This window comes from Haliotis rufescens, unplaced genomic scaffold, assembly GCF_023055435.1.
Source record: "Haliotis rufescens isolate VD_foot unplaced genomic scaffold, xgHalRufe1.0.p SCAF_6, whole genome shotgun sequence".
Taxonomy (NCBI): domain Eukaryota; kingdom Metazoa; phylum Mollusca; class Gastropoda; order Lepetellida; family Haliotidae; genus Haliotis; species Haliotis rufescens.
The window spans coordinates 55,225,867-55,247,410 of NW_025964334.1; the positions used below are offsets into that span (position 1 = coordinate 55,225,867).

A 21,544-nucleotide genomic window follows, 5' to 3' on the forward strand; every position below is an offset into this window, starting at 1 on the left:
TGGACGACGCTGACGTACCACACAGACGGATCACATAGCGATATCGCACTCACACAGGTCACACATACGGATCATACAGTTTGGTCAACTAGATAGGTCACACAGGTGGATTACACATACATACCATAAAACGGATCAGACAAACGGATCGTACACTTCTTGTGCACTGTCTCTTTGTATGTCGTTTCAGATGGATTCAATTCTTACATGTCTTACGGAACGTTGTTTCGTAGCACAGATTAAGGCCATCGTCTATGATGAGCCAGTCGTAGGGACAGTTGGAACCACTGTTCAGGTCAAGATGAAGCAGGTCTATGGTGATGCTCTGATTCTGCCCATCACCCAAGACGACATACGTGCAGGTGAGGTAGTTGTAAGCGGTGCCAGGGTAGCCTGGGCTGGTTATCTCCCCCTCACTGGCGGTCAACGTTGTTGAGCAGTTGTCTGAGAATGAGAGAAACAGCACGATAACCACTTGTGGTCTAAGCATTTCATGTGGGTAATCACATTTCGAATGACCCAAATCATAAGATTACCTGACAGCAACACAATAGTTGTGCTAAATACTGATTTATAAAACTGAAATATAAAACAAGGAATATTTGTAATTTTGTAAGACATTCAAGTACTACGACATGATACCATTATACTCTATCTGATAAAATACTGAATCGAATGATTAGTCAGCAGATGACTGAAGGGGATAAACGAAGCCATTTTGCAAAAAGAAGTTATGTATTGAAACCAGTGAAATCATTGTCTGGCCGTCTCTCGTTTGATATAATAATCATGCATATGATGCTACAAAGGAAAGAGAGCTGAGGTTGTTTTACATCAAATTTTCAATTGAACCTATGGAAAGACTGTTAACATTTTCACACTGTTCACTTACACATAATATCTGTACAGATGTAGGTGATTTAGGGTGGACAGGGTTCCACTGACCACAATAGCTCTACCCTGTTGTACTTGCAAAAGAATCCTCTGACACTGTTTCAGCAAGATAACACAAGACCACACACAAGGCTTTGTCTTGGCCAGCACATACACCAGACTTATCACCTTTAGAACACTTGTGGGATCACAATATCCGTCAATTAGTTCACGACCAGGACACTTGTATAAAAATGATCAGTTGACACAACTAACGTCTAACATCTTCTAACATCTTCTGCCCTTCGTCGAGTTGGGATGTGCATTGAGGCCCCTAATATAATGGGCATACGTGATATTGCCTGACAAGTGTGACATTCTGAATAATTAAAGGGACTTTCATGTACTGTTTTCAGTCATGATGTTAGTCAGACAACCGTGCACACAATACGTTCCTTTTCCCCTCTCATCCATGGTAAAACTTGTAATGATTTTAACTCATGTCTTCTGACCAAATAAGTTACTTTCCTTGACATTGGTGGTGTTCTATTTTCAAAAAGAAACAAATATTGATTGGTGTATTTTCTTTTGTTCGTCAGTTTTTCGCCATCACAATTTTTATTTATGTATCTGTTTATGCTGTATTTTTTAAGTAAGTATGAATTATCCTTAACGGGCATTTCTCATCACAGTAACCAAATGTTTCGGTGACATCAAAGGACAAGCGGGATCGATAACATTGCCTAAGGATACCGAACTGTGACGTGCATGATGTGACCTCTTGAAAAGGAAGATTTGTTATGATTATTAATAGAGTGTTACAGGCATACTGTCTCTCATGCGCATATCTCCAAAATAGTATGGCTTTGCTCTCGAATTACTCTGTATTGATGAAAATGGCCATATTGCAGTCGATAGATTTTATTGAGGCTGAACATAGTAAGATGGTGGGTGTGGTTCTTATTTACACAGACTTTTAACTGTGTTGTCTTTTAAAGAAAACAGACTTCTAGTCTTATCATGTTCCTTTATAGTTCTTACAAGAAGCATGTATATCAAACATAGTACACAAACTCTACCTTCAACAACGTAGTTAACAACGAATCCAACCGAGTTGACCGATCGACCTCCACCATTGGTCACAATATCTACACTGCCAAAAAATGCATCTGAAACAAGACAAGTTTTGGTTAATTTTTCTTGAACATCAAATTTGATAGAGCTGGGCACAAAAGTCTTACACCTAATTTACGTCTTAGTTGGATGGAGGATCCTCTTTTCATATGGGTTGAAGGTTATTAAAGAAAAAAATATGTACCGTCATAATATTCTGCAATATATATTACATAAAATCTGTGCTCGCGGGACTGTATTTCTGGTATGCACAAAAGATAGTTATCATATAATGGGTAAGTTTGATGACAAGGTAAAGTCAACTGATGAAAACAGTATCCTTTTGGTTTATATGACAATACAGTTGCACATAAAAGGTGAGGAAGATACGACTTTCAGTGTTTTCCAAAGAAAATGGTGCCGTCACTGTCTATCAGTGATCCAGTCAGAATTACCCATCGGGGATCTGGAAAAATTACTCGAATGACTATCATTATAAAATAATTGTCTGAGTGTTTGATAAGGACGTATCTGGGGCATTTTGTCAAATTTTGGAACCTTTGAAGACCTAAATTTAAAGATAAATATTTAGCGGCCTGGCAGGATCACTTTCCACAAATAAATGCGTTCAGACCTCTGCCGATTGTTTTTTTTCATCCACTTTAAAACAGTCGGATTCGGCCGAAATCTGTCCTAAATGTTGGTTTGTTTCATTTTGTAGCTGTTGGCGTCTTAATGGATTTCATAACATTACGACATTCCAGACAAACAAACTTGACGTCTCACAGACTACAGTAGCTTCCCTTTGATAGAGGGCAAGTACACAAGTGGGCGGAATGATGGATTAAAGCGAAAGGAAATAACACGTGTAGGCAATTGCCCCTTTGTCTATATGAAATTGTCTGACGTGTTATCATTATCCGAGAGTGTCGTAAATATCTTATGTTCAGAATAAAAATTGTATTATTTTATTCCCAATATATTATATTTTCGTTATTGACTAAAAATCTCTCTATCATATAATGTTATTCTGAGAATTGAACTTTAAGACATATTGCTTTTCATAATGGTAAGTTTAGGAGCCGTGAAGGAATGCAAAACCTGGGTAAACCGTCTCATGTATGACATACATCAAGTGCTAACTGATTTGCAGCCATGTCTGTTTTCATTAGTACTCACACAACGGGAAACCATCACTTTGATAACATTGTAGAATAGTTTGTGAGCCAGTAAACACCACATTGCTGCACAGAGCTTACCAAGTGTTCACCATGTTTGTTAAAAACTTGTATTGGATATGACCTAAAATAGGCAGTTTGCCTTTTGACCAATGCACTTTTCGTTTTTCAAAATAAAGTATTGTTCAAACCACGGACATCTAAAAAAACAATCAGTCACGCTTTTCAGATATATTAATTCCTTACAACAGTCACCTCTCAAGCTGTAGAAAGAAATCAGCATAGATATATTTCTAAGAAAAAACATACAGACATTATATTTGTTTCCGCTTACAGGTTCTTTTAAAGGGTGTTGCAGTGCATAATTTTGGTCCGCCATCTATGGTAAACCACCCAAGATCACAGTTTGCTCTGGTCGTGAAGTTGAGAGAAACGAAGACCAGGGTTAGTATTTGCATCTTCCCACTGCCTATAACGGTGTTGGTGAAAGCGTTCTTGGTGCAGTTGCAGGGGTAACACGGCGTCGATATCTGTCCAGATGTCGTTAAGTGGGTGGAAGTGCAGTTGTCTGCAAAATGTGGGTTAAATGTATGCCAATCATCTTGCATTCCCTGTCTCAACAATCCCATGTGAAGAAGGTTACCATAGTTCAAGAAATTAAGACACATGATATAGTTTAGCTTCCATTGTGTTCTCATACATCATAGACAATCGTTAGGGTCGACGACAAATGTTTAGCATAATAAACCAATCAGTCATTTTGACAACCTTTTACATAATTGCTGTTTGATTGCTCTTCCAGTTCAAAAGAGGAAAGTATGACCTAAAAATCATATGCATATTTAGCAGGTTCTAGTTATATATAAAATGACAGTTAACATTTATGGTTCAATGTATCATAAAAGTATTTTAATGGAACACTTGTAATTGTTATGGAGAACAGGACACACGAATCAATAATGCCTATTAACGTAATGACATTGTGTACCGTGTGCGACCATGCCAATGGAGTAATGCATCTTAAACCCTCTACTAGTGCTTCTGTAATCAGTTCTAAACTTGATGGTGAATCTATCCTGGAAGACATCTGAAACGAAAACGTTGCTATGATGATCATTGATGGAGATATGATCAACATCTTAGCATAAAGCATAAGGCGTTTGCTTGAGGCAAAACGAACTAAAAGTGAAAGTTGTCCCTCGCTTTGGGCAATGAACACATAGCCTTCGATTTCTATTCCCACGTATCATTTGAGGACTAAACGTTTTCACACAGACATATCGTAGTGAGAGATCACACAGACGGGTCATATGTACGTATCACACTTAAGATTCACAAACACACACACGGATCACATAGCGTTATCACGATATCATATGGGTCTTGCAGACGGTTCACACAGACGCATTGTGCAGTCGGATCACACAGGCAGTTCACACAGACTGATCACACAGACATGTCACACTCACACGGGTCGCACACACGGATCAGGCCTTTCATGTAGCTTTTACTGTGTATGTCGTTTCGGATAGAGTCAGTGCTTACATATCTTCTGGAATGCTGCGGTTGAACATAGTCGTGGACCATCGTCTATAATAAGCCAGTCGGAGTTACAGTCGGTAGCGACTGCCAGGTCCAGCTGAACTAGGTCAATGGTGATGCTCTGGTGCCGCCCATCACCCATGATGACATACGTGCAGTTGAGGTAGTTGTAGCCGGTACCAGGGTAGCCAGGACTGGTAATCTCCCCATCACTGGCGGTCAATGTCGTCGAACAAGTATCTGACAATGCAAGAAAACAGCACGATAACCACCTGCGGTGAAAACATTCCCTGACTTTGATCAATAACGATCTACCCGAGGGCATTATCATCTTACCTCACAGTAACACATAAGTTATACTGAGACGATATGATTGTTTGTGTTGATTCAATATTGTGACATGTATTACATGGACTATTCATATTTTTGTAAGATATTCATTCTCTACGATACGATATCTCTCTCATTCTCACTCTGTTAAACACATAGACAATGAAAAGGGGATTAGTCAGTACCAACTTGATGGGGATAACGATGGTCATTTAGCTCAAAATAGTGACATCATTTCATGGTCCTCTCTCATTTGATAGAACACATATGCATAAATAAGGACTAAAAGAAGAAATCCATGTTGCAAACTTTCAGTCGACTTTTGGACTTTCAGCTATACTTCATAACTGACAAATGGCCAGATTGAATGACTTTTATTTATGTTTAGCTTTCATTATGTTTTCTTAATCGTCATACACATAAAGCGTATTTAGGGTCGTGCGGAATTGCTTATCATTATGAACCAATCTAATAGCATTCGTATTGCCAACCTTTAACAATTTTATATGTATTTGATTGTTCCTCCAGTTCATTTGTATCATACAAATGTGGAACCAGTTACATGTAATTCTTATTGAAAACATTAAAGATGATATATGATTAGGGGTGGACCATTAGATATTTAGGGGTTGGGTGTGTCTATGTGTGTGGGTGGGTTTTGAAAGGTGGCTTTTTTAATGCGATGGGTCTTTTTCTTCACATAAAAACAGGTGAGATTGTTTACGTCACATTTCAAACGAAACCTATGAAACGACTGTTATAATTTTTTCACTGTTTACTAAAACATCATGTACAGAAGTAGTAATTTTAAAACACAACAATAAAAATAGCAGCAAAATAAAACATTTATGATAATAACACAATATAAAAGACCATTTTTACAACACCATGTGAAGCAAAAGCCTAGTGTGCAGTTTTCTTCCAATTCTCAGAAAACTGGTCAACGTGACATATTTGTACTCACAAATGCTGGAGAAATACAATTTTCAATTACTTATGATTGTGGATGATTGACACGAAAGCATAACTGACGAACAAAAAAGAACGTTACCAAACTATAATTTGAACAAACTCAGAATAGTGCCCAAACATAACCAAAACAATTTGCTGAGTGTGCACGTGCAACAGTACCCAGGTTGCTGCACTTGCAGCATGCCAACCACCAAAGATATGGAGTCATAAGGACGATGTAATTTTCATTAACACCCACATGGTTGGACAGTGACAATAAACAGGCCAAGCCGTTGGCACGATACATGAAGGAGCAGCGCATGACCAGGCTGCAAGGAGTTTTGGCTGAAGCTGAATGACACCAGGTGCACGGCCTGTGAGAGGCAGGAGTAGAAGTCCCGGACCTCCTGTCACCATCACCAAAGAAAACGTTACACACGTATCCTAAATATCAGGAATCGTATTATCGTCGTTTTATAAAAAATAACACGCCCCATATACCCTAGAAATCAAATGGTGAACCCTTTATAACGTGTGCGTCCATGCGCTGTCTTCTAATGACGCTGTAATCAGTTTTAAAAATATTGTTCTATTCAAACTGACACTATTTTATCATCAAGGGGGAATCCATATGTACAAAAAGCATGAACAATACCTTAACTAAGCTTGATATTGTTGTTTAATGTTCCGTTCTTATCAGAAGTATGTTTTCGAAAGCAAGTACACAAACTGTACCTTCAACAACGTAGTTGACAACAAATCCAGCACAAGAGTCCACGGATCGATTTCCACCACGAGTCACAATATCTACGCTGCCAAAAAATGCATCTGAAACAAGACAAGTCTGGGTTAGTATTTCACCTCAACTTTGATAGAGTAGGGCACAAAGGCCTAACACATGACTTCCGTCTTAGTGGGACAGGGGACTCTCTTTTTAAAAGGACTTGAAAGCTATTTAAAAGGGTAAAAAAATGTACTGTAATATACAGCTAAACATATTATAGAAAAGGCTGTGCTCACGGGAGTCCCGTTTATGTACCACAGGTGGTAATTGTATTATTCATAAATGATAGGTATAATATACTTGGTAAGTTTCACGACGAAATAAGGACAACGGATAGAAAAGGTGTCCGTTTGGTTTATATACCAATAACGAAGAAAATATATAATGTCAGGAAGGTACTACTTTCAGTGTTTGCCAAAAAACATGGCGCCGCCCTTGTTTATTAGCGATCGAGTTAGAATTAACCATCGAAGGTCTGGATGGACAGATTACTCGAATAATTGTAATCATTATCAAACAATAGTCTGAGATACCGAAAATCAGAGTTTAATGGGGACGTAACTGAGATGTTTTACACGTTTTCGCGACTTTAAAGATATAAAGAAAGCGAGGACACCAGCGCCGTAAAATGATCACTTCCCATGTTCCAAGGTCCTTTTCCCTACTTTAAAACAGTTGTATGTGGTCGAAATATGTCTGAAATGTTACTTTGTTTCATTTTGTCACTGTGTGGACATCTTACTTTCGTAACGTTATGACAGGCCAGAAAAACAAACTTGCCGTCTCACAGACTAGAGTAGCTTCCCTTCGTTCGAAATATATAATTTTTAATGACACTGGCTACACATTTCTAACTGCATATAATCTTTGTCTTTTTCAATAAAATAATAACGATAAACATGTAAGCAGTAACAATTGTAGAAACTGTATTTAGAACATATGGAACACGACTTTACCAGATTATTCAGTGTATACTTTTACTAAGTTGCATTAACCTGAATTGTCGTTTTAATCGTTTTTTTCGACTGATAGTTGTGGCTTTATTATTTATTCCAGTGTTCAACTTACATACGATCAAATACGATTTCTACACCAAGGTACAAATGTATTATTCGATAATTGCTATTTATCAGATACACTGAATTTGAGAATAATTGAAGTTTTACCATTACAATTTATATAACGTTAATGCCAGAGAGTAACCAGTCTCGATTGTCAGACACATTCCATTGAGTGTAAAAGGCAAAACAGCGTTGGAAATTATGTGAATGGATCACTGTCGATCAATGATCAATGATCAATGATCATTGCATGAGCAATTACACATTGGAAAACCACCACTAAGGTAATATTATACAATAGTTTATGAGCCAGTAAACGGCACATCAATGAACAGAGCTTTCTAAAAGCATTGATCATTATTTGATAAATATTTGTTTTGCAGATTTAACTATTGACGAATCCAGTTTTCGTTTCGAAAATATAATATTGTTTAAACCAGTAGCATCTCAAATAACAATTAGTCACACTTTCAGATGTATTGATTCGCTTCAGAAGTCACCTCTGAAGTTGTAGAAAGAAAGCAACGTAGAAAATCATACAGATTCTACTTACAGGATTTTTTGAAAGGGATTGAAGGGCATATCCTTGGTCCACCATCTATGGCTAACCACCCGAGATCACAGTTAGCGCTGGTCGTGAAGTTGAGAGAGACGAAGTCCAGGGTCAGTATTTGCAACTTTCCGTTGCCTATGATGGTGTTGGTGCAGTTGTTGTAGGTACAGTTGCAGGAGTAACATGGCGTCGATATCTGTCCAAATGTCTTTAAGTTGATGGAAGTGCAGTTGTCTGCAACATGGGGTTAAATGTATGTCAATCATCTGTTCCGACGTAAATCGTTATAATGCAGTAAATTGTAATAATCTGTGGTAAAATATAACATTGCGGTAAATTGTAATAAACACTGTGGCAAATTGTAATAAACACTGCAGTAAATTGTAATAAACACTGCGGTAAATTGTAATAAACACTGCGGTAAATTGTAATAAACACTGCGGTAAATTGTAATAAACACTGTGGCAAATTGTAATAAACACTGCGGTAAATTGTAATAAACACTGTGGCAAATTGTAATAAACACTGCGGTAAATTGTAATGAAATATTATTCATTGGCAAATATACAAAGAAACATCATGGTACATGAAGTTTGAAAATAAAAACACGATTTTGTTTCAATTTTTGTCTTTCCTGTTGAGAGGCATGAGCGGCAAACTGTAACATACTGCGGCAAATTGTAATACAAAGTGCGGTAAATTGTTATAACAGATCTTAATCCTTCCGATTTTAAACATAATTCGAGTTACAGTGTTTGTTCGACCTTAACATAATCAATTCCAACCCCCAGCATGTTTAAGGAAATAAAAAAAGCTTTCAACAACTTTACTGTTTTCACTTCCGACTAAACAGTACATCAAAACTGAACTCTACAACGCTTTAAGACTATTCAAACTCAGATATATCTGATGCATGAGTTGAGTCGAATTTAGTTTTTACAACCCACACTCACGAATCATCAAGAATGTACTAGTGATTTTGTTCTTCTTTACCGGAAGCGTTAAGTTCAGTGTCACTCTTTCAGTTATAGTAGACTCAAATTGGACTTTAGTCTTTAGATTAGTACCTACAAAGCAAGCCGATTTGTTTTCTTCGCACACATTTTACAATTTGTAGACCCGTCATCAGGAACAGAAAAAACGCCTCAAATACCAGGGCATGGGTTTGGCCAGTATATTTTAAATGAAACTTCAGTAACCCTTTAAGTCAAACAGGTTTAGTAAAATACAATAGGCAAACATTATAGATGGTAAATACACACATTTGACTGATTGTGATAGATAGCAGAAAAGACGATAAACGATCATGACGAGTCAATAATGTCCATTAAGGCAAAAAGACAGTATACCGTGTGCGTCACTTTCAAAAGAATATCGAATCTTAAACCCTCTTCTAGTGTTGCTGCCATCAGTTCCAAATTTGATGACGAATCTATCCAGAAAGGCATCTGAAACAAAAACGTTGTTACAATAATCGTTAAAAATTGATGGAGTTGATCAGTATGTGTGAACGCCTTTGTAAACATAAGTTGCATTGGTAAAAAGTCGAAACTCTTACAATAAGGACCATATAGTTGTATCACACAGAAGGACTACTTGGACGTATCAAAGTGATGCATGTATCACACAGACAGATCACATGCACGGATGGCTTCCACGAATCCCACACGGATCACATGTACGCAACACACAGATTCATCACATATACAGGTATCACTCAGACGTATCACGCATACAGATAACTGGCACGTATCACTCAGACGTATCACAAATACAGGTGACATGAACGTATCACTCATACGGATCACATGAACGCATCACTCAGACGTACAACGCATATAGATGACATGCACGTATCACTCAGACGTATCACGCATACATATGACATGAACGTATCACACAGGCGTATCACACATACATATGACATGAGCGTATCAGTCATACGTACATGTTCCACACATACAGATAACGTGCACATATCACATGGACGTATCACATATACAGATAATATGCACGTATCACACAGACGTATTACACATAGAGATAAAATAACTTTACACAGACGGGTCACACATATAGGGTGACATGCACGTTTCACACAGACTTACCACACAAACAGATGACATGCACGTATCATTCAGACGTATCACATGCACGTATCACACAGACAGTATCACAGCAAAAAATGACATGCACGTATCACACATACAGATGACATGCACATGTGACTCACACGGTGCACATGCACGTATCACACAAACGTATCATACATACAGAAAACATGAACATATCACACAGACGTATCGCACATACACTGTATAGATACCATGCACGTATCATACTGACGTATCACACATGTAGATAACATGCACGTATCACACAGACGTATCATACATACAGATAGAATGCACGTATCACACAGGCGTATCACACAAACAGGTGACACGCACGTACTACTCAGACAAATCACATGCACGCATCAAACAGACGTATCATGCATACAGAAGACACGCACTATCACTCATACGGATCACATGAACGCATCACTCAGACGTACCACGCATACAGATGACATGCACGTATCAGTCAGACGTACATGTACTACACATACCGATGACATGCACATATCACAGAGCCGTATCACACACACATGATATACACGCATCCATCATACAGGCGCATCGCACATACAGATGACATGCACGTATGACTCACACGGATCACATGCACGTCTCACACAGACGTATCACACGTATAGATAACATGCACGTATCACACAGACGTATCCCACATAGAGATGACATGCACGTATCACACAGACATATTACACATACAGATGACATACACATATGACTCACACGGATCACATGCACGTATCACACAGACGTATCACACCTACAGGTGACATGCACCTACTTCTCAGACAAATCACATGCACGCATCAAACAGACGTATCACGAATACAGATGATATATACGCATCACACAGACGTATCACACACACACTTGATATACACGCATCACACAGGCGTATCACGCATACAGATGATATACACAGATGACACAGACGTTTCACACAAACAGATGACATGCACGTATCACAAAGACGTATCACACATAATATGGTATGCACGTATCACTCAAACGGATAACATGAACGCATCATACAGACACGTCACACACAGAGAGCACACAGACATAACGACATAGCCCTCATACCGGTTACGGGAACGGGTGATATAATTTGACCAAATACACGTGTAACAAAGACGGATCACACACACACATATCACGCGATTCATATTTCTCTCTCTTTGTATGTTGTATCAGATAGATTCAATGCTCACATGTCTTATAGAACGGTGTGGGGTTGCACAGTATAGGACCATCGTCTATAACGAGCCAGTCATAGCGGCAGTCGGTAGTGGATTCCAGGTCCAGCTCAACCAGGTCTATGATGATGTTCTCGGTCTGCCCATCCCCCACGATGACATACGTGCAGTTGAGGTTGTTCATGTAGTTGCCAGGGTAGCCAGGACTGGTAATCTCACCCTCACTGGCGGTCAACATCGTTAAGCAGTTATCTGACAGTGAGAGAAAACAGGACTTTGAACCACTTGTGGTCTGAGCCTTTTCTGACGGTGATCACATAACGAATTACCATAATGCATTATCGTCTTCAGCTGACAGGAACACATGATTTGTGCTAACTACAACACGATTGTTTGCGTAATTGTGAAACATGAATCTTGGATTATTTGTATTTATGCAAGACATTCCTTTTCTACGATATGATGTTGTAAGCACCTGTGGTCTGAGCCTTTTTTTATGGTAATCGGATAACGATCTACCCAAATGCTTGATCATCTTAAACTCTCAGTAACACAGGAGCTATGCCAATTTAAAAGCCCGATTGTTTGCGTTGAATTCAAATTTCAAATTTATAACACTGAGTTACAAATATATTTGTATTTATTTCAGATGTACAATGCCTACGATAGGATACGTTTATTCTCATTCCCACTCTTCAAAACTATAGACAATGGGGATGGGAAAAAATAGTTAGTACCAGACTGAAGGGGATAACCAGGGCCATTTAGCACAGAGTTGATATATTTGTAAAACAGTGACATGATTGCAGGGAAGATAATTATGTCGCAGACTTTTACCGATACAATATTAGTAACTAAAGGCTTGATTGACTTTCATGTATGTTTAGTTTTAAGTGTTGGATGGGCATACTAGACGTTGGTGGGTAAATAAGAAAACTGTAAGGTCCAGAAGTTGTACATTGTATAATGTTTAGTTTTCTATATGTTTTCATAATCGCCATACGTATAGGAAACACCTTAAGGGCCGTACACAATTGTTTATCAAAGTGAAATAATATAATAGCAATCGTATTTCAAACCCTTTACACGTGTTGTGCATTTGATTGTTTTAACAGTTTAAAGGAGAAACTTGTAACAACATATGCATCTTTTATATTAAAAAGCTTATTTCTCGTTTCAGGTTTCACCAAATCACTCATAAGCATCAATACTGAAACAGACAACGCAATAAGGCTGTCCACACTGAGATATATCTGTCACACGAATTGAGTAGAATTATGTTTTTTACAAATTACACCTACACTCACGAATCAGCGATAATGTTCAACTGAGTTTGGTCATCCTCACCTGAAGCACTAAGATAAACGTCACACTTTCAGCGTTACAACATTCAAGGCCTCATTTAAGCTTTGAAAAAGTTGTATGGTAGACATGTGGAGGACGTGTCCAAATTTGACAATAGACACATGTTCAAGGATTCTGTCGCTTTTATTCCCACCCTATCAAATTCCACAAATTGTAGACCAATCATTCGAAACAGGCGAAACTTCTCTAATATTGTGTTGGTCCTAATTCTTTAATTTCAGCTCTTATTCGTTTTAGTAACCGTCCCATTCTTAAATGTTACATTACTCTCACCCAACAGGAAAATATAATGGGAAAACATCATAGATAGTAAATACAAGTATACACAGTTGATAGAATCTAGGTACATATAAGCTGTCGTTTGTCCTTTTCTGGCTGAATGTATAATGGGTATACAACGAAAAACTTGTAATCGTTATGGAAAACAGAAAACACGGTAAATGAATATAATTTCTATTAAGGCATTGAAATTACTGAACGAGTTTTATGTGTTCTTTTGGTCTTTAATGTTGACATCATATGTACATGTAGTACAAAATAACCGGGACACAACATAACATTGATTTGATCGAGGATCTAGTTTTGCGTGTTGAGATCATTACCAATCCGTGACCCCTTCATTCATATAGAATCAACTGTGACCTAGATCAGGCGCTGCCCAAAGTTCAATTCAATTGCGAAGGTACATGTTGTTGCTGATGTCCACACTACTGTTACCAATTTGAAATAAGCCAGACATTCCAGCCTGGATACTCTGGGAAACATTAAACATGGATGTTGAAATACCTGACATGTCGGTAATTGAAAATCCATCTATTGTCCTGGTAAATCAGACAAAATGCTAAAATTTCAAAATGTTGGGGTCATACCATGCAAACTATTCCTATGCTATGTGAAGTGGCCCTAAGTCAGAAGTATTTTTCGCGTATTAAACACTTCAGATTTAGTAAAATTAACCAATCAAATCAGATCATCCTTCAATGTCATGGTAGAATCTTTGTTTAGTCCTTCCAAGAAATAGGTATTTGAATCAAGTACACGAACTCTACCTTCAACAACGTAGTTCACAACGAAGCCAGCACAAGAGTTGACAGATCGATCCCCGCCATTGGTCACAATGTCTACACTGTCCAAAAATGCATCTGAAACAAGAAAAATTTGGGTTAATCTTTGCTTGCACTTAACATTTTATTTGAGTTGAGCGCAAAGGTCATAAATCCGTAAATTACATCTGATTGGGGCAGAGGGCCCTTTTTAAAAACGGTTTGAAAGTTATGTACAAAAAGAAATGAAAACAATGTACTGTAATATATGACTAAACATCTTTTATAAACTGTCCTCACAGGATTCCTCTAAGACTCGGTTTTTGGATCATTGATTGTATTTGTTGTTTTGTTAAATGATAAATATCATATTATGGGTAAGTTTCACGAGATAAAGCCAACGTATCCGATGAAGTTACAACAATGTCAGATAATTTGAATACAAATCAAGATGGAATCAGTTAATGTCCTTAAAATCTTGGGTTGACGTTGCCGAGTAATGGTCAGTCCGACAAAAATATATATTTAATGATATGGGCAATTCATGTGAAGATGCTCGTCACCGAAAAACATAAAGTGTGCATTTTTAACAGAATGTTCTTAAACAGAACGCCTGAAAATCTGTCAAATTTACTACAACAAATGAATTTGTCATTCTACCTGTGATACAAGACCTTCCAACATACTCCAAATTCCACTCTGTTTCTAAACATTATATTGCTCGTTCATGTACGTATTGTTCGATAAATATTGATCTTTATCGACACTGGTTATACATTTCTAACTGTACATAATAATTGTCTTTATTAAAATAAAATCCTTACGATAAGTGCTAAGATTACTTTGTACAACGGACCCTGGCAATCGAGTGATGGACCTGTAATCTAGTCACACAATAGCGCATTTACTGAGGATATGTCAATTTTGAATTACAAGTGCAAATATTTCGTTTCATAATAGAAACTTTAGAAACCGCGTGACAATGTAAATACGGTACGGTATTAATGATTTGCAGCTGTGTCTGTTGACATAAGCACTCACACAAAGGGAAACCATTAATGTAACAGTGTACAGTAGTTTGTGAGCCAACAAACACCATATCGATGTACAGAGTTTACTGTACGTGTTGACCATAACTTGAGGGTTTTTCAGCTGGACAATTGAATAGCTTGTGCATGTGTTTGTGACTGGCGACACCGGTTGGGCAGGACACGCTCACTATTTGATAGATATTCATAAACATATGCCTATGATATAGTCAGAATCGTACAATGGACTCTACCTTTAGCAGAGATTTCTTATGATCATGAAAAGGTTTTTTTCGTATTTTAGATATCTTAAAATAGGCAGTTTGCCTATTGACCATTCCAGTTATCTTTGTGTTAAAAATAGAATATTGTTTGATGTATTGATTCGTTTCAACTCTCAACTCTGAAGATGTAGAAAGAAAGCATCATTGATTAATTAGTCACAAAATCATACAGACAGCATCAGCGTTTCAGCTTACGGGTTGTTTTAAAGGGGTTTGAAGTGCATATTTTAGGTCCGCCATCTATGGTAAACCATCCGAGATCACAGTTAGAGCTGATCGTGAAGTTAAGAGAAACGAAGTCCAGGGTTAGTGTTTGCAACTTCCCGCTGCCTATGATGGTGTTGGTGGAGTTGCAGATGGTGCAGTTGCAGGAGTAACATGGCGTCGATATCTGTCCAGATGTCTTCAAGTGGATTGAGGTGCAGTTGTCTACAACATTGGAGTTAAATGTATGCCAATATTTCATTCTCTATCTCAACAATACTCAATCCAACGAAATGAAGACGACTTCAGTTATTCAGTGTGTTGAAGTCAAATGCCAACAATCGATTACAATGAAGAAGATGATAATAGGTGAAGTAATATGAATAAACATGATATAGGTCAGCTTTCTTTATGGTTCAGTAACCGTCATAACATGTCAGACAATCGTTGGGGGCCAATTGAACCAATGTAATACATATAAGTTGCCAGTTATCATTTGAGGTTGAATGTATCATAAACACATGTTCATGAAATACTTGTAATTGTTATGGAGAAAACAGATAAGACGATAAATGCTTATTACGAATCAATAATGTCTTTTTAGGTAATGTCAAAGTGTACCGTGTGCGCCCTTGCCAGTAGCATATCGTATCTTAAACCCGCTTCTGGTGCTGCTGCCATCAATTCTGAACTTGATGATAAATCTATCCCGAAACACATCTGCAACATCAATATAGTTGATGATCGTTGATGGAGTTGTATGATCAACGCCATTGTCAGCATTCATTGCATTGTTACCGATTCGAGGCAGTCACTTCAAATTGGATAGTTGTTTGCCTGAGACAAAAGGAACTAGAAGGAACCGGTTTTTTTACAATAAACAAATCTTATCACATACTGACCACTAACAAGCATCACACACACACATTGCACCGATGGATCAGACACACGGTTAATACAGATATATCATACAGACGTATCACATTGGTGTATCATACAGATAGACAATACAGACGGGACATATGCATGTATCACACAGATGTATGAAACAAGTGGAACACACAGGCGGATCACAGAGACCGACCATAGACGGATCACAAAGACCAACTTCGCAGACAAATCACACAGCGATATCACACTCACACAGACCACATAGACGAATCAGATAAAAGGATCATGCGTTTCATATAACTCTCTTTTTGAGTGTCGTTTCAGATAGATTCAATGCTTACATGTCTTATGGAACGTTGTGTTGTAGCACAGTTTAGGACCATCGTTTATAATGAGCCAGTCGTTGGAACAGTCGGAAACTACTTTTAGATCGAGCTCAACCAGGTCTATGGTTATGCTCTGGTTCTGTCTATCACCCATGATGACATACGCGCAGGTGAGGTAGTTGGTGGGGATGTCAGGGTAGCCAGGACTGGTTATCTCCCCCTCACTGGCGGTCAACGTCGTCGAGCAGTTATCTGACAATGAGAGTATCAGAACAATAACCACTTGTGGTCGAAGCCTTTTGTGTAGGTGATCACAAAAAGAATTACCAGAATTCATTGTCATCTTAATCTAACGGCAACACATAAGTTGTGCTGAATAAACAACGAGTGTTTGGGTTGATATTAAATTACACGATTGATACAATAGATTTGTATTAATGTAAGACAATTGTCGTCTACGTTATTCTCATTCTCTCACTCATAATATAGACAATGGAACTGGGATAAGTCAGTACCAGATTAAAGGTGATAACTATGGAACAATGGAATGGGAAAAAATAGTTAGTACCAGACTGAAGGGGATAACCAGGGTCATTTAGCACAGAGTAGATATATTTGTAAACAGTGACATCATTGCATGATCCTTACCCATTTGATGGAATACAAATGCATGAATAAGGACTATGGTTTTACAAAGGAAGATATTTTAATCGCAAACTTTCTGTCGACTTTTGGACTTTTACCTGTACTTGATAACTGATAAATGGCCAGATGGATAGTCGTATGTAATCGAAAATATTTAGGGCTATGCACAACTGTTTTTCATAGTAAAGCAAACTAATAGCAGTCGCATTGACACCATTCAACATATATGTACTTCATTGGTCTTCCAGTTTAAAGGAGAAGCTTGTTACCCCATAAACATCTTTTGTTTATTTAAGTTGACGTTTCGTTTGAGGTTTCGACAACCTAACCTTTTTCACTTCCTACCAAACAGTAAAATAGTAATCATCAATACAGTATCATACAAGGATATAAGCTCATACGCAGATATATCTGTCATATGAATTGAGTCGATGCTTGAATTGCAAACTACACCTACGCTCATTTTTTTTTTACAGGAAGCGCTTAGGCGAGTCAGTTATTCTTTTCATTCTTATCTTACATGATTCAAGTCCAAATTATGTGGTAAAATACAATCAGCAAACATCACGGTAAAAATACACGTTTAGTAGGTTTGTTTTGTTGAATATATTGTAAAACAAAAACAACTGTAATTGCTATGGAAGATAGAAAAGGCGACAAATTATCGAGGGCAGATCATTTGATATATGAGGGTCGGGCAGTTGGGGTTGGGGTTGGGGTTGGGGTTGGGGTTGGGGTTGGGACGAGTTATGTTTTTAATGTGCTGAGTTTTTTTTATTAATCGAAAACAGCTTAGATTTTTATACGTCACATTTCAAACATAACTTTTGGAAACATTGGAAACGTTTACTCTCTGTTTACTAAAACAAATAACTATAGAGATGATGGTGATTTCAAAACAAATCATGAATACAACAGTAAAATAAATCATTTTCTATATAATAAAAGACCATTTTTAAAACACTGTGTGTAGTAAAAGCCCAGTGTGCAGTTTTCTTGTCAAATCGACATGTCTGTACTCACAACTGCTGGAGGAATGTACTTTTGAATTACTAAGATTGTGAACATCAAGAGCATAGCTGACGATCCAAACGACAAACAGTGTTATAACATGGTTGAGAATCGCTTGAAAATAAGCGAAACAATTTGCTTAGTAATGCACGTGCAACAATGCCCAGATGTGTGGAACTTGAGTTTGAATTGAAAAGTTTGCTTCACTTGAAGGATGCCAACCTGCAAGGAACGCTTATAAGGAACGCTGTACTTACTGTTCATTCACCCCCAAAACGTTGGGCAGTTACAAATAACATGTTAAGATTAACCGTATAACACAGAGAACAAGCCGTTGGTATGATACATGAAGAGACAACGTCAGAAGACACATGGCCTGTTACAGGCAGACTGGACGGACAAGAGACCTGTCACCTACACCCGCGACAATGTGACACATGTATACGTATCCCCCGTCTGTGGAATCGTATCATCACGGTGACGTGATCAGCTGCAACAGTCACAATGTCAGTCGCTGACGGTGCCCAGATGACTGCGTCAGTACAATATCAAAGCTTACAGACCAATACGAGCTGTAACGCTGACACCGGAACAACAAACATTGATGGGCTCAAACACTGCATTTGCTGGTAAAACAGAAACTGGCATATTCACAGAAGAAAGCAGATTCTATCAAGTTCGACATTCTGAAGGTTGTTGATTTCAGTCATGATGATTGATTGATTACTGAACAACTGTCATAACTTGTAATGATGTTGTTGATTGGTGACGTTTCTACTTTTGCTCGTCAGTTTGCGTTATTGCAATATATATGTTTATGTTGTATTGTGTTTCCAAGTAAGGATACTTTATGCCTAAATGGGAATATCACATCACAGTCAACAACTGTTTCAGTCATATGAGAGCAGGAGGAATTGGATCAATAACCTTGCCCCAGATCTAAGATGATAATTAATAGACAGATATATAATAGTAAGTGTTACAGGATACCGCCTCCTATGCTCATGTCTCAATGTCATCAATGTTCAGTTCTTACCAGGAGAATGTACATGTATTTGAAACCAAGTACACAAACCAAACTCTACCTTCAACAACGTAGTTGACAACAAAGGCAGCACAAGAGTCCACAGATCGATTTCCACCATTGGTCACAATATCTACACTGCCATAAAATGCATCTGAAACACGACAATTTGGGGTTAATATCACTTGGTCCTCAATTTTTGTATCAGTTACTTAGGGCCCTCTTTTGAAACAGTTTGAAAGATATTTTAGAAAAATTAAAACAATGTACTGTAATGAACGACTATGCATCTTTTATGAGAATTGAGTTTGCCGTAGTCCTTCAAGAATCAGGTTTCGGACTATTGGTGATATTACTAGTATTCACAAGTGGTAGTTATCATATAATGGGTACGAGTCACAGCAAGAAAATGGCAACAGATATAAATGGTCAGGAAGGTACTTGTCTGTCAGCGGTAGAGTCAACATATTGACAATCTCAAAACACAATCGCGTGATAAACTCTATGCAGCAGATAGTGTAACATGAAGTTATTTGCTGTTGATACAGCTCTACATAGATCATCAGGTACAAGTATGTCTTCACATAAAGATATAGAATTGATAATGTTGATCAAAATGGGCAAAAACTTGGAACGTTATTTTGATTCAAAACAAATTATTTTTATATTGTCTAGAAAGAGAACAGTAAATCCAATGTACGACCTTATTTATAAGATTATGATGTAATGATTTAATGTCCATTAAACTCAAGGACCAACTTTTCCGAGTGATGGTCAGTGGCAACCGCATACCAATGGTATTATTACCAAAGTGAGCCCCATGATCAACTGTTTACAATGTTTTAAATAGCACATTCAAAACCAACACCAACAAACCTCCATGTTATAATTCTGGGAAAAATAAACATGAGATATTGATGACAAGGGCTATTCGTCACAAAAAAACATATGGTGTGCAGTAACCAATGAACATAACCTGTTGAAAAAGGTTGTCTGGAATATACAGTGTAAATTAAAACTAAGTTGGTTACAAATATAGTGAGTGAATGTGTGAGTATGGTTTTACACCGCTTTTTAGCAATATTCTAGCAATATCACGGCGGGGGACACCATGGAATGGTATTCGCACATTGTACCCATGTCGGGAATCGAACCCGGGTCTTCGGCGTGACGAGCGAACGCTTTAACAACTAGGCTCCCCGACAGCCCTGGTTACAAATACAATCGTTCTATTGAACTTATTGTTCGGGCATCATTATTTATTCCAGTGTTTAAATTTTAGTTACATAGGCACAAAATGCTATTTCTACACCAAGGTTTTTGTGTTATCACTGTATAATGCATTTACTCAAGTTTATTAGTTACCCTGAATTTGAGAACAATCGAATCTGTCCATGATGATTATACCATCAGAAAATATATACAGAACGTCAGTGCCACAGAGTCTCGATTGTAAGACAAATTCTACTGAGCATAAAAGGTAAAATAACAGTGACAAGTTATGTCCTGCTCACCGGTAGCACCACACAAATTGCGTAAAGAAGTATCTGAATGTTGCATAAAAGTGCTCAGTGCTACGACTATTGTAACCCAGGGTTAAAATATGGGAGTTAGGCGCCATGAGAATCAAGTTGATCAAGTCACACGATAGCATATTTACTGATGTGTTAATTTTGTATTATATCTCCTGTGTACAAGGGCAAAGATTATGCTTATTAGGAGTAAAAAATAAGAATATTTTAGAAATTTGTTTGATTTCAACATCCGCGCAGTCTGTTCTACTTACAACTGTTATACATATACACATTAAGTGTTTATATGGGAGTAATAATCTCTTTGTCATATAATGTTATTCTGAAAATAGAAGTTTAAATGATATTACTTTTCATTATAATAACTTTAGAAATCGCGTGAGAATGTAACACCTGAGTGAACCGCCCATTGTATGATATATGGAATGCTAAACGAGCTCCCGTATAATATCAATTTTATGAAACGAGTGAATTG

At 37.7% G+C, this 21,544-nt stretch overlaps 1 protein-coding gene across 1 annotated transcript in view; it reads right to left on the bottom strand.

Annotated features, from left to right (window-relative positions):
• The window catches only part of LOC124146858 (cubilin-like), a 275,948-nt gene that overhangs the window by 250,745 nt on the left and 3,659 nt on the right, over nucleotides 1-21,544 (bottom strand). The window contains exons 2-10 of the mRNA XM_048385784.1: nucleotides 19,043-19,045; nucleotides 16,873-16,930; nucleotides 16,262-16,360; nucleotides 15,632-15,865; nucleotides 14,131-14,223; nucleotides 11,732-11,968; nucleotides 9,735-9,833; nucleotides 8,386-8,619; nucleotides 6,723-6,815 (exon numbers count right to left, since the gene is read on the bottom strand). Of these exons, the coding sequence (XP_048241741.1) occupies nucleotides 6,723-6,815; nucleotides 8,386-8,619; nucleotides 9,735-9,833; nucleotides 11,732-11,954 (649 nt within the window). The 5' untranslated portion in view covers nucleotides 11,955-11,968; nucleotides 14,131-14,223; nucleotides 15,632-15,865; ... (1 more) ...; nucleotides 16,873-16,930; nucleotides 19,043-19,045. The remainder of the gene's footprint in view (nucleotides 1-6,722; nucleotides 6,816-8,385; nucleotides 8,620-9,734; nucleotides 9,834-11,731; nucleotides 11,969-14,130; nucleotides 14,224-15,631; nucleotides 15,866-16,261; nucleotides 16,361-16,872; nucleotides 16,931-19,042; nucleotides 19,046-21,544) is intronic.